Genomic DNA, 12663 nt, shown 5'->3' on the forward strand with positions numbered 1-12663 from the left:
GGGATTGTTTTGTTGGTGTATTGCTGTTTGTTGAGAAACACCTTGTCAAATAAATTGGAAGCTGAAGTTCCTCTTGGAATCACCTTGTCTCAGTTCTATTGTATTACATCTCCTGATCGTGAGTCTTATGTCAGAACAGTGTAAGGAAAGCTCGGAGCGCCTTGAAAACGCTCAACTGTGTGTCACAGGCTAGGGAAGAAGGGGTTTGGAGTGTTTGACACTCACAGGTGCCTCACAGGCTAGGCATAAGCTGTGGGGACGCACGAGTCTCAAAACCCCCCCCCTTCATAAGCTGTGGACACAGTCTCTCCAGGGATGCTCTTGCAGCACTCAGGGTACCTCACAGGCCAGGCATAAGCTGTGAGGGCAGAAGCCCAGAGAGAGACACCCAAGGCACAACAACACTCCCTGAAAACCCCTTACAAAAGGAGGAAAGAGAGGTACAGAGGCGGCAAGGTTTAGGGAGGGAATTCCAAAGCTTCGGGCCTTTAGCAGCTGAATGCACCAATGGTCGAGCAATTAAAATCAGGGATGCTCAAGATGCCAGAATTAGAGAAGCGCAGATATCTCAGAGGGTTGTGGGGCTGGAGGAGATTACTTAGAGAGGGGAGAGGCCATCGAAGGATTTGGAAACAAGGATGAGAATGTTTAAATCGAGGCATTGATTAACCAGGAACCAATGTAGGTCAGCAAGCACAGGGGTGGAACATGGGAGGTCAGCCAGGTGTGTGTTGGAATAGTCAAGTTTAGAGGTAACAAAGGCATGGATGAGGGTTTCAGCAAGTAACATATGCTAAGTTTAGTCTATTTTAGCTACCACCCCCATAACTATCATTCGCGTGGACTCAAGTATTTTCTAGAAGATTTATAAATCACAATTTGAATTTTAAAAAGCTTGTATAGTAATTGTAAAATGGTAAGCTCCAAGAATAATCAGATCAAAGATATTTTTAGAATATATCTGGGGTAGGGTCTCAACTTCATATAACTGCAGTGATTGTCATTAAAGCACATAGCTCTTTTAAAAAGGTTGTGAAGTTAATATTAAGCAAGCACAATCTGTTTTTGCCACACTTGTTCATGTCTTTTTAATGATGGTTCTACCTACATTTACCAAAAGTTTTGGCTAGGTTCACAAATTCATGAAAATCTGCTGTATATCTAAAGCCAATATTTATGCTTGCAAAATATACAAGCAACTACCACACTAGTTTCAGTTACATAACATGCAAAAATCCAAGTCATAAGCCTGATTTTACACAGAGAGAGAGATTATTGGAATAAAATGTCATCGCAGAAATTATGAATATACTTGTAGAACATTTTTGTTATGCTTTTACTTAGAAAAGATAACAGACATTTTGAAATATTAATGACTTCACACTTTTGTCTTAATATGACTATGATTAAGTGGTCAAGATTTCCCACTGCACTCTGGCTAATTTGACTGTCTAACTGATGAAATTTTCTCCACTGCAAATATCATTAACAATGTCACATCACATTTAATCAGTTAAAATAGTTTAAGAAATCACTTTTGAAGTGCATGTCAGAGCTTTACAAGTCAAAAACAAAAACATAATAAAGTTTATGGCTGTATACAGTAATTTGCAAAGATAAAAGTTCAACAACTCAATCTATATGATAATAAACTCATCAATACAGTAAGAATTTACTGTGTGTTGCAAGACAGCTTCAGGGACGATAAAAGCATAGACATTGCATCAGAATAATATTTCTGCATTTTCATCAATAACTCAAATATCAAGCCCTATCCTTCATGAAACTTGGAAGAATACCCCTATGTTATTCTAAAAGGTATATGGAAATCATATCATAAAACACTTTTCCCCAAAACTCCCACCCTAATGAAACCTGGAAGTTACAGTTTAGCAGGTGTATGTGGATGGATACCAGAAATATGAATTGATAAAGCTGGAAGATGACAGTATTGTGAGTTTAACGGACTACAATTCTATACAAAAGCTGCAACCAGCTTACATGCTCACCATTCCATTCTTTTTGTGGTAGTAGCTGAGGACAGGGAAGCGACCACCTTGGCGAAACGTAGCAACTTTTTTCAGAATCTCATCACTGATTGACTTTGGCACCATGACAATAGGAGGATAGGAGGGGCAGACAGTGAAATCTTTGTTAACATAGCTCAGTCTCCATTCATCTGTCTGAGAGAAGAAATTAATATTTATTGTATCATTCAAAATGCGTCCTTACAGATTAAACTTATTTGCAACAAAAAAAATGCATCTATGGGTTGGATTTAAAAAGATTCACACCAACACACTGTTTATATATTTCTTTTAGTAAGTTATGTACCAGTGAGATGACACTTTTTGGGAATGCCTATTTTTGTAATAGCAACATCGATCTTTTGTACAGCCTTGAGTCCAAATACAGCATACTGAATATCCATTGTTGCTTTCAAAATGTCACAGGTTTTCTCCCACTCCAAATGCCACAAGAAAATCTTTTTTTTTTAAATCCCCCTATACTTAGACAAATCAGCCAATACAAATGAGCTCCTGTTCCAAACAAAAATGCAAGTTCTTTCTTTCAAATGATTCAAATTCTTGTCTCCGGTCCAAAGCAATGCTACAATATCAATCCATTGAGTTTTCTCCCTCCAATTCTTCATTGCCATTTTCTCTATTTCCTATTTCCAAGATTGTGGTGAATCAAGATCTAGACTGTAATCATCACCAAGGGAATATTAAAAAAACATTTAGTTAATGACCTTCTGTTTATAGTAGCATGTAGCCCATAAATCAGAGGACAACATATGTTAAAAAGTAGGCGAATTGATGGTTGGTGGTGAGCTACAAGCAGTGTTTCAAAAAAGTGCTCTATGATTTGAAATTACAGCAGAGCTTGAGCAGTTTGACATATGTAGAACAGCTGGACAGAAATGTTCCCTTCAATATATCTGACAGCAAAGTCTTTTCATTTGAGTGTTTAACCACAGCAGTATTATCAGTGGTATGTGACATTTAGCAACTCTAGGTGCACCCGTTTTGCCTGAGCCAGCAGCCATGCTGGTACTGGTATGTAAGCCAGGTAAAAGGTTAAAGTAAAATTGGAACATGTACATTTTTTTTGGTCCACGAGAGATCCCCTGAACTGCTCCCCACCTCACCTATATGCGCTGTTCTGAACCCTTGCACCTCTCCTTCCCCCATCCCACCAGAGAACTTGCCTTTGGCCAATAACAGTTACCGAAATGTCAGCAGCAACTTACTCTGCCCCCAGAACGTTTCTCTACCTGTCCACCTGGCAGACCCTCTCCTGTTATTTAATTGTTCAGCCAATCGCTTGGCGTATCGACCCCTGCACCAGCCTGCTCATTCATGGGCCTTCCCTTAGCCATGCCACTATCCTTCATCCCATTTGCACAAGATTCTACATTTTAGAACCCTTTTTTTTTTGCCTCCTCCAATGGAACATCCCCTTGTAAAGGCTTCCCCATCACCATCTCTGTTCTTTGCCCACACACCTCTCAGAGCAGTCTGACTCCCTCCAGTCCCACTGACTAACATTTTAAATAGACTATACAATCAACTGTTAGTGTTATTTGTTGCAGGGCTTTCCTGTGTATATATGAATCCTTATAGTGGCTAAGAGTCTTGAATCCTTCATTAGCAATAAATAAACACTTCGATTAACAAAAACAGAAATAAATTAAAGATGCAATTCTTACAGGTGGCGATTTGTTTTTTTGCAGGTTATAATTACATGAAAGCCTGCCACTTGCGAAGAGAATGAATTGCGACTTTTGAAAATAGCCACCTTCTGAAGTTTACATGGTAGCGGCTCGAGGGGCTGAGTGGCCTACTCCTGTTCCCATGTTTCTAACTGAACTACCAGGATTTGTACAAAAAGATTCTGAATGAATTTTTGAGAGTCTATGACAAGAGTATCCCTGAAAATGGACATCAGTTACATAACTTTTTTTTTTAAAAAACAGAACTTCCCAACACAGTGCATTAGTACTTTTCAAACACTCAGCCTATTCCTTCCAAGAGCAACCCTACACTGAAAATCTCCAGCAAGAATTCCTTTATAAGTGTCGTTGCAGACTGCACCTTTGTATAATGCATAACCAAATCTCAACACACACAAACAGCTGGGTCAAACTCATACAGGTTGAACCTCTCTTATCTGGGATTCCCTTATCCGGCATCACCTCTCGTCCAGCACCATTGCCGGCAGGGGGTGGGGTTTGTGTGTAAAAGCTGTGGCTTCGAATGTGGGGATCCGGCCTGAGAGCAAGAGCGATGCAGGAGGCGGGCGAGCTGCAGGAAGCGAGCAGGTCGGCCCAAGGACACAGCGTGGGTGTTGTTGGTGCCCCAGGTCAGCAGTATCCCATAAGTCTGTGGGGGTTGGCGGGGGGCTGGGGGGGCGGGGGGTCGGTGTGACCTCCCATCGTCTGGCAAAATCCCTTATCCGGCACAGGCCAGGTCCCGAGGGTGCCGGATAAGGGAGGTTCAACCTGTACTGTATTTGTAACCACTTTTTAAGCTTGGACTCACCAATGCAGAAAGCATAGTAAACTCATGTTCTGGAAGGAAGGAGTGCCATCCATCTTCTAAGACCTCAAACATGGGCCGATAAAAGAAAGGATACATCAACGTGGTGGAATCCAGAGTAGATAAGGCCTGAACAAGGAAAAACGAGAGAATCATAATTACTGCCAAAACTAAGGTTATCGCAGCAAACAGTTGTAGACCAAGTACTTTTTTATTTTAAAGTCCCCAATTATCCTCCCTCTCCTGAAAGCCGTGGTACAGTTCTATGGTGGCACCAGCCCTGTTGCATCATGCCTAAATGCACCTAACTTCCACATGCATATTTTCTATCAGCAGTCACTGGATAGCAGTCAGGAACATGAACTTGGCTGATTGGATGTTGGGATGCTGCAATAGGCCGAAGTTGCCGAGGACCAAACTGCGATTGTTAACTAGCACAGACCAGGAACTGAACCTTGGGCCGAGGGTTGAATAGAACACCAGATAATGGCTTTATCCATTCACCATAAGGGAACTTTCATCTTAATTATAATCTGTTTAACGTCTCATCCTAAGAGCAACATCTCAAACATTGCAGCCCACCCTCAGTACTGGAGTATCAACCAGATTCTGAGCTGTGACACAACCTTCTTTGATACGGAGGCAAATGTGTTCGTAACTGAGCCAAGCTGACAAGATAAATACAAAAAAAAAATTTCATTTCTGTTGATGCTTCATTGACCAAAACTGCTCGTGTTTTCTGTTGCAGATACTGGCAACCCAGTAACTGCATTACAAAACCAAGTTAAGACAACATTCATGCTTAAGTTTCTCAGAGGGAATTTCACCAATCTCAACAGGCTTATCTGCAGGAGACACACCAATTACACCAGCTTCACCTTTGAGGCGAAGTTGGTGAGACTTTAAAGTGGACACCCTTTAGCTGCTGACAGGGCAGTAGTGATACCCACCCTCCTATTTGGCTCGGAGACGTGGACCACATACAGTAGACACCTCAAAGCGCTGGAGAAGTACCATCAGCGACATCTCCGCAAGATCCTGCAAATCCCCTGGGAGGATAGATGCACCAACGTCAGTGTTCTCGCACAGGCCAACATCAAAGCACTGACAACACTCGACTAGCTCTGTTGGGCGGGCCACATCCTCCGCATGCCCCACACAAGACTCCCAAAGCAAGCACTCTACTCGGAACTCCTACACGGCAAGCGAGCCCCAGGTGGGCAGAGGAAACATTTCAAGGACACCCTCAAAACCGCCTTGATAAAGTGCAACATCCCCACCGGCACCTGGGAATCCCTGGCCCAAGACCGCCCTAAGTGGAGGAAGAGCATCCGGGAGGGTGTTGAGCATCTAGAGTCTCGTTGCCGAGAGCATGTAGAAATCAAGCGCAGACAGCAGAAGGAGGGTGCGGCAAACCAGACTCCCCATCCAGCCTTTCCTTCAATGACTGTCACAGGTGGGACAGACAGAGATTGTAATTACCGTATTGGACTGTATAGTCACCCGAGAACTCACTTTGAGTGGAAGCAAGTCTTCCTCTATGATGGATTGCAAAATTCATATACCCTTTACACCAATTAGCTGCTGACAGGGCAGTAGTGATACCCGACCTCCTATATGGCTCAGAGACATGGACCATATACAGTAGAAACTGCCCGTGTCTCTGCAAACTAGCCCCTTAAATCTGTGAAATGAAGTCTCTGCCCATCGAAATGTCAGTTCCAGATGCCATTAGCCAATCTTCAAAGGACACAGAAAGAGCTATCAAACAAAGTCATTACCCCAGACTGGGATCTACCTTTTGAACAGTGGGCAGACAATATAACCATTATGATTTAATTAAATCAGAACAGCTACTCAAAATAATGAAAGGAAGCAATCTATATTAATGGCCTAAGATGCTGGTCACAGAATGCAACCATCCCAGTTAACTGTTTCTTTGTTCTTAGCTCAATCAATCCACATATGTAGGCAATACTAATTTTATTTTCTAAAATCAGGTGAATTTGACTGGGAATCTATTTTGCACCTGGCTTGTATTTTTGACGGCAGAACTATCTCAGCAGGATGAATCCACCGGTTTTACAGGAGAGCTTCATTCACACTTTAAAATGTGGGTTAGGACATCCTGCACAATGCAATGTTCGTGCTTGAAAGACAGTCAGGATAGATTATGGACATTAAGCGTTGCAAGCAACTGCACAGTTGACAGAAGTTCATTTAAAAAGGTATAGTAATAATATAGCTGTATTTTGGCCATTTCTGGATTGTTCTTGTTTTCCTCTGTTCGCTCCCAAGCCTTTGTGCCACCAGCAACAATGCAAATTACCTATACCAACTTTTAGAAGGAAGAGGACAATCAATGTAGAGATACAAGTAGGCCATGCTGCAAGAGGAGCTTTGTGTCCACCTGCTTGTACCTTCAAGAAGTGCATTAACTTTGCTTTGTCAGATGATCAGTGATTGGGGAGGCTGCGATTCCAAAGTATGCTGTGACAGCAGACTTGAAGGTATGGGCATGACTTACCATATTGCTTAATATTTCTTCTGGAGCACCATAATCATAGTATGTTATGCTTCAAGTCATACTGTATGAAAGAAAGCATGCCAGTGTGTTCAACAGTTAGCTGCACCAACCAAGATGCTAACTATACCTCCAGGTATTATTACATCTATCCAATACTGACTATGGGAAAGTCTTCGCAAGGTCTGGATCAGCAGATAATAAGGTGCAGAGTTGTGTTATCTGCTGCAAAGACATCTGCAGCTAGCATGCAGCATAGGACTAGCTCAGCTAATGTTAATGCTGGTCAGCTGAAACCTCAATCCTGCCTGTAACCCCTTACAGGCATGCTGCAATACTGACCTGTGTGGAAGGTCACCTGGAACAAAAAATAAGGTCACCTTCCTCATGCAAAACCACATCTGCTTCTGCAGCCATTAAACAGGTGCTGGTCGGCTCTGTCATTTGCCTGCAGATCTGTTGGCACATTAGGTTTCCTTTCACTTATTAAGTAGTAATCAAGGAGGTCTTCCTGTGCTGATGGTATAAACTTCAATGCAAGGAGTATAGCGAATAAGGCGGATGAGCTGAGAACACAGGTAGACACATGGGGACTATGACATTATAGCCATTAGAGACATGGTTGAAAGAGGGACAGGTTTGACAGCTCAATATTCCTGGTTACAGGATTTTGAGATAAGACAAAGGGGGGTTAAAAAAAAAAAAAAGGGGGGGTCTCACAGTATTGATTAAAGAAACTATTACAGCTGTGAGGAGGGATGAAATGTTGGAGGGATCATCAAATGAGGCCATCGGGTCGAACTGAAAATTAAAAAGGGGTGATCACACTGTTGGGTGTGAATTATCGACCCCCCCAAACAGTGGGAGGGAGATAGAAGAGCAAATATGTAGGCAAATTTCTGTGGTCCAAAAACCATAGGGCAGTAATAGTGGGGGATTTCAACTAACCTAATATTGATTGGGAAAAAGAGTGTGAAGGGTATAGAAGGTGCGGAATTCTTAAAATGCATTCAAGAGAACTTTTTTAGTCAGTATGTAACAAGTCCAACATGGGAGGGGGCAGTTTTGAATTTCGTTTTGGGGAATGAAGTTGGGCAGATGGAGGGGGAATCAGTGGGAAAGCACTTGGGTGCCAGTGACCATAATTCAGTCAGATTCAAGGTAATTATGGATAAGGACAAAGATAGACCTGGAATAAAAGCCCCAAATTGGGGAAAAGCTAACTTTGCCAAGTTGAGAAGTGATTTGGCCACAGTGGACTAGAAACAGCTACTTGAAGGTAAATTAGTGTCGGAACAGTGGGAGGCATTCAAGGAGATCATCCGGAGGGGTCAGGCCAAACATGTGCCCTAAAAAGAAAAAGGGTGGGAACAACAATTCTAGAGCTCCCTGGATGTCTAGGGACTTACAGGGGAGGGTAAAGGAAAAAGGGAAGCTTGCGACAGCTAAATACTGTAGAATCTCTGGAGGAATATAGAAAGGTCAGAAGTAAAATTAAAAAGGATATTAGGAATGCGAAGAGATCATGAAAATTCTTGGCAAGTAAAATTAAGGAAAACCCAAAGATGTTCTATAAATATATTAAGAGCAACAGGATAACTAAAGAAAGGGTAGGGCCTATTCGAGACCATGAGCGCAATCTCTGTGTGGAGGCGCAAGATGTGGGTATGGTTCTTAATGAATACTTTGCATCAGTTTTCACAAAGGAAAAGCACAACGCAGATACTGCTATCAAGGAGTGTGAAATTCTGGATGAAGTAAACAAACAGTGAGAGAAGAGGTATTAAGGGGTTTAGCAGCTTTGAAAGTGGATAAGTCCCCAGGCCCGGATGAAAAGCATCCCAGGCTGTTGAGCGAAGTAAAAGAGGAAATAGCAGAGGCCTTGACCATCATTTTCCAGTCCTCTCTGGATTTGTGCATGGCACCGGAAGACTGGTAATATGGTACCCTTGTTGAAGAAAGGAAAAGGATAGGCCAACTAATTACAGGCCTGTCAGCCTAACCTCAGTGAGACGAAAATTATTGGAAAAAAAAATCATTAAGGACAAGATAAATCTACATTTAGAAAGGCAAGGATTAATTAAGATTTGTTAAGGGAAGATCATGTTTGACTAACCTGATTGAATTTTTCGAGGAGGTAACCAGGAGGGTCGATGAGGGTAGTGCGTACTATGTAGTGTGTATGGACTTTAGCAAAGCTTTTGATAAGGTTCCACATAGCAGACTGGTCATGAAGGTTAAAGCCCATGGGATCCAGGGCAAAGTGGCAAGTTGGATCCAAAATTGGCTCAGAGGTAGGAAGCAAAGGGTAATGGTTGATGGATGTTTTTGTGACTGAAAGGAAGTTTCCAGTGGGGTTCTGCAGGGCTCAGTATTGGGTCCCTTGCTTTTTGTGGTATACATCAATGATCTAGATTTGAATAAATGTGGTATGGTTAAGAAGTTTGCAGATTACACTAAAATTGGCTGTGTGGTTGATAATGAAGAGGAAAATCATGGATTGCAGGAGGATATCAATCTAGAGCGGTGGCAAATGGAATTTAATTCAGAGAAGTGCAAGGTAATGCACTTGAGGAGGGTTAATAAGGAAAGGGTATACACATTAAGCGGTAGGCCACTTAATAGTGTAGATGAACAAAGGGACCTTGGAGCGCTTGTCCACAGATCCCTGAAAGTAGCAGGCCAGGTGGATAAGATGGTTAAGAAGGCATACCGAATGCTTGCCTTTATTAGCCGAGGCATAGATTACAAGAGCAGGGAGGTTATGCTTAAATTGTATAATATTCTGGTTAGGCCACAGCTGGAATATTGCGTGCAGGAGGGCCATGATTACACTAGAGGGTGCAGAGGAGATTTAGAAGGATGCTGCCTGGAATGGAGAATCTTAGCTACGAGGACAGATTGGATAGGCTGGATTTGTTCTCATTGGAACAGAGGAGGCCAAGAGGCGACCTCATTGAGGTGTACAAAATTGAGGGGCCTGGATATAGTGGATAGCAAGGGCCTATTTCCATTGGTGGAGGGGTCAATTACATGGGGGCATAGTTTTATGGTGGCTGGTGGAAGATTCAGAGAGGATTTTAAGGGAAGCTTCTTCACACAGAGGGTTGTGGGGGTCTGGAACCCACTGCCTGGAAGGGTAGTAAAGGCAGAAATCCTCACCACATTTAAAAGGTGCTTGGAGGTGCACCTGAAGTGCGGTTACGGACCGAGAGCTGGTAAGTGGGATTAGACTGGCTAACCTCTTGGTGGCTGGTGCAGATACGATGGTAAGTACTGCAGGGAATCAAATACAGTCAGAGTGATCTCCTGGACTAGTTTTGATCGCCTGGATGGGTCGGGAGAAGAATTTTCCCAGATTTCCAACCCCCCCCCGCCCCCACAATTGGCCTGGGTTTTTTAATCTCGTTTTTGCCTCTCCTGGGAGATCGCATGGCTCCGGTTCAGGTGGCGTGTAAAATGTTGTGATGTATGGGGTGTCGCAGTTGTGTGGGGCGGATTGGTTGGGCCAGATGCTCTTTACCTTTCCGCCATTGTTCATAGGTTGACATGTAACCTTCAGGGCTGCTGACCGAGGGCCGTGTGGATCTTTGTTGGCCGGCGCGGACACGATGGGCCAAAATAGCCGCCTTCTGCACTGTAGATTTCTACGTTTCTTCATTTGGCAGTAACTTTTTCTAAGAATGGCAGAAAATGTGAGTTTTGCCAAACTTATTTGGGAAAGGGATAAACAGGGAGTGGGCTGATGTTGTCTTGTGTTTCACAGTGTAACTTAGGTCGGTCATACTCTCTCCGCCTGGTCCAAATAAGAACCTCGCATCAATGTGCAAATCTCTTTACGAAACGAACATTTCCAACTAAAAATTACTTAAAAAAATCTTTCCCCCCCAATGTATGTGTGGGGTGGGGGGGGGGGGGGCAGGGTAGGGAAGAGCAATGCTTTCAAAGTTTGTCCCTTTTGTCATTTGAAAAAAAGATCAAAGCTTTTCCATCCAAAGATCAGACACTTTGGGCCCGAACTTGGTCAGAGTTCCACCCACAGGTTCCACCCGAAAAAATTCACCCCACCCCCGCACCCCCAACAGATCCTTCACGTGCCGCCCAACAGGAGATTCCTCGGTGAAGTACCACCAGCGCAACTTCCTGCCGTCCGCCCATGCCGGAGCCTCAATAATAGGGATTTTCCTCGTGCACGATCCTCTAAGACCGTGCCCCCGCCCACCACAAGATCCGCTGGCAAAAAGCTGGTCTAAGCAGGCGAATTGGACGGCAGGGAAAATCGCTCAGAGTGCTGCACATCCCGGGTATCGTCCATATACTGCATCATTATCAGAGGCTCAGAAATAGTTATCTGATCGACCTTAACCTGCACAGAATGAGTTCAGACATGTAAATGAAAAGTACTCCATTGAAGGGAAGGTGTGGTAGAGGAAGCAGCAATGAGTTCCGAAAGATGCTAAAGGTTCAATAGAGATGCTCGACAAGAGCTTTTAGACCTTTGCAGGCAGAACAGAGTTATTGACAGAATGTGAGCGCACAGATGGTATAAGCTTCTGTCAGAGTAAATTGGCGAAAATGAGAACATGTAATGCTCTGGCAGGTCGCTGCATGTGATAGTGAGAACAGCATCACCTCAAGTATAGAAGACGGAAAAAAGATATATAATGGATTGCAAGGTCACTGAGGAACATGTCATATCAGGGGTGGGACTCTGCGATGGTGGACCGAAGAAAAAGTAGACTGAAGTGTCAGCCTTAATGTGTGCCCTGCAAGTAGCGCGACTGTCTCATTGGCAGCCTTCCTGCATGATGACCCTTACTGGTCATGTCGCAATCGCCTGATGACAGGATCCCATTATACAGTAGCATCATGTGCAGAGGGCAAGACATTCCTAAAGGAGATATGTCTTTTTCTCAGGACACACCCCAGACAATGTAAAAATGAGACACTGACCAAGCATGGGTGAACAGTGTGACTGTATTGAATAGTGCAGCATGCCAAAGTGATAGAACATGCAAACAATTGAAACCAACATATGTACAGTTATTCAGAGACCAGTAAAGTGACATTGACAACGACCCATGTGAAACAACAGCCACAACTTAGAGTAAAGAACATAGCCACCACAACACTCAACCCTCTACCCACCACCTCTCTTCCCCCCCCCCGCCCCCCTCGATGCAAGGCCCACCATCCTCTTCGTGGGTCCACCTTCACCAAGGTGAGCCGCACCCCTGCCCCTCACAGCCTCTGCTCCATCACGTGTGCAGGAGGGCAGCCGGAGTGCTGCCGACGTGTTCATCTTGGAGAGAAGGTGGGGGGGGGGGGGGGGGGGGCGTGACTGAAGGCGCCGGCATCTCCGGCTCCTCGGGATCTATCGGCCTCAATGGTGTGGGCTCGGGGGGGTTGCATGATTTGGCCAGAAGCCGTCGCTTGCCTCATCGCCTCAGAGTCGGTGTTGTGCTCCAGCGCACTAATGAGCCGCTCCACACTGGCGGTATGCTGCTGAGCAAAGGTGGCGATGCTGGCAGCTATCCCAGCCATGGTCTGCAGCACATCTCGGCCTAGTTCCACGCTGGTCCTCGGCAGCTGGACTAT

At 44.1% G+C, this 12663-nt stretch overlaps 1 protein-coding gene across 1 annotated transcript in view; it reads right to left on the reverse strand.

The window, feature by feature from the left end:
• The window catches only part of mtmr9 (myotubularin related protein 9), a 76919-nt gene that overhangs the window by 50650 nt on the left and 13606 nt on the right, over window positions 1–12663 (reverse strand). The window contains exons 3-4 of the mRNA XM_070885173.1: window positions 4545–4670; window positions 2010–2183 (exon numbers count right to left, since the gene is read on the reverse strand). Of these exons, the coding sequence (XP_070741274.1) occupies window positions 2010–2183; window positions 4545–4670 (300 nt within the window). The remainder of the gene's footprint in view (window positions 1–2009; window positions 2184–4544; window positions 4671–12663) is intronic.

The sequence above is a fragment of the Pristiophorus japonicus genome, chromosome 7 (assembly GCF_044704955.1).
Source record: "Pristiophorus japonicus isolate sPriJap1 chromosome 7, sPriJap1.hap1, whole genome shotgun sequence".
In the NCBI taxonomy this organism is placed as follows: Eukaryota; Metazoa; Chordata; class Chondrichthyes; family Pristiophoridae; genus Pristiophorus; species Pristiophorus japonicus.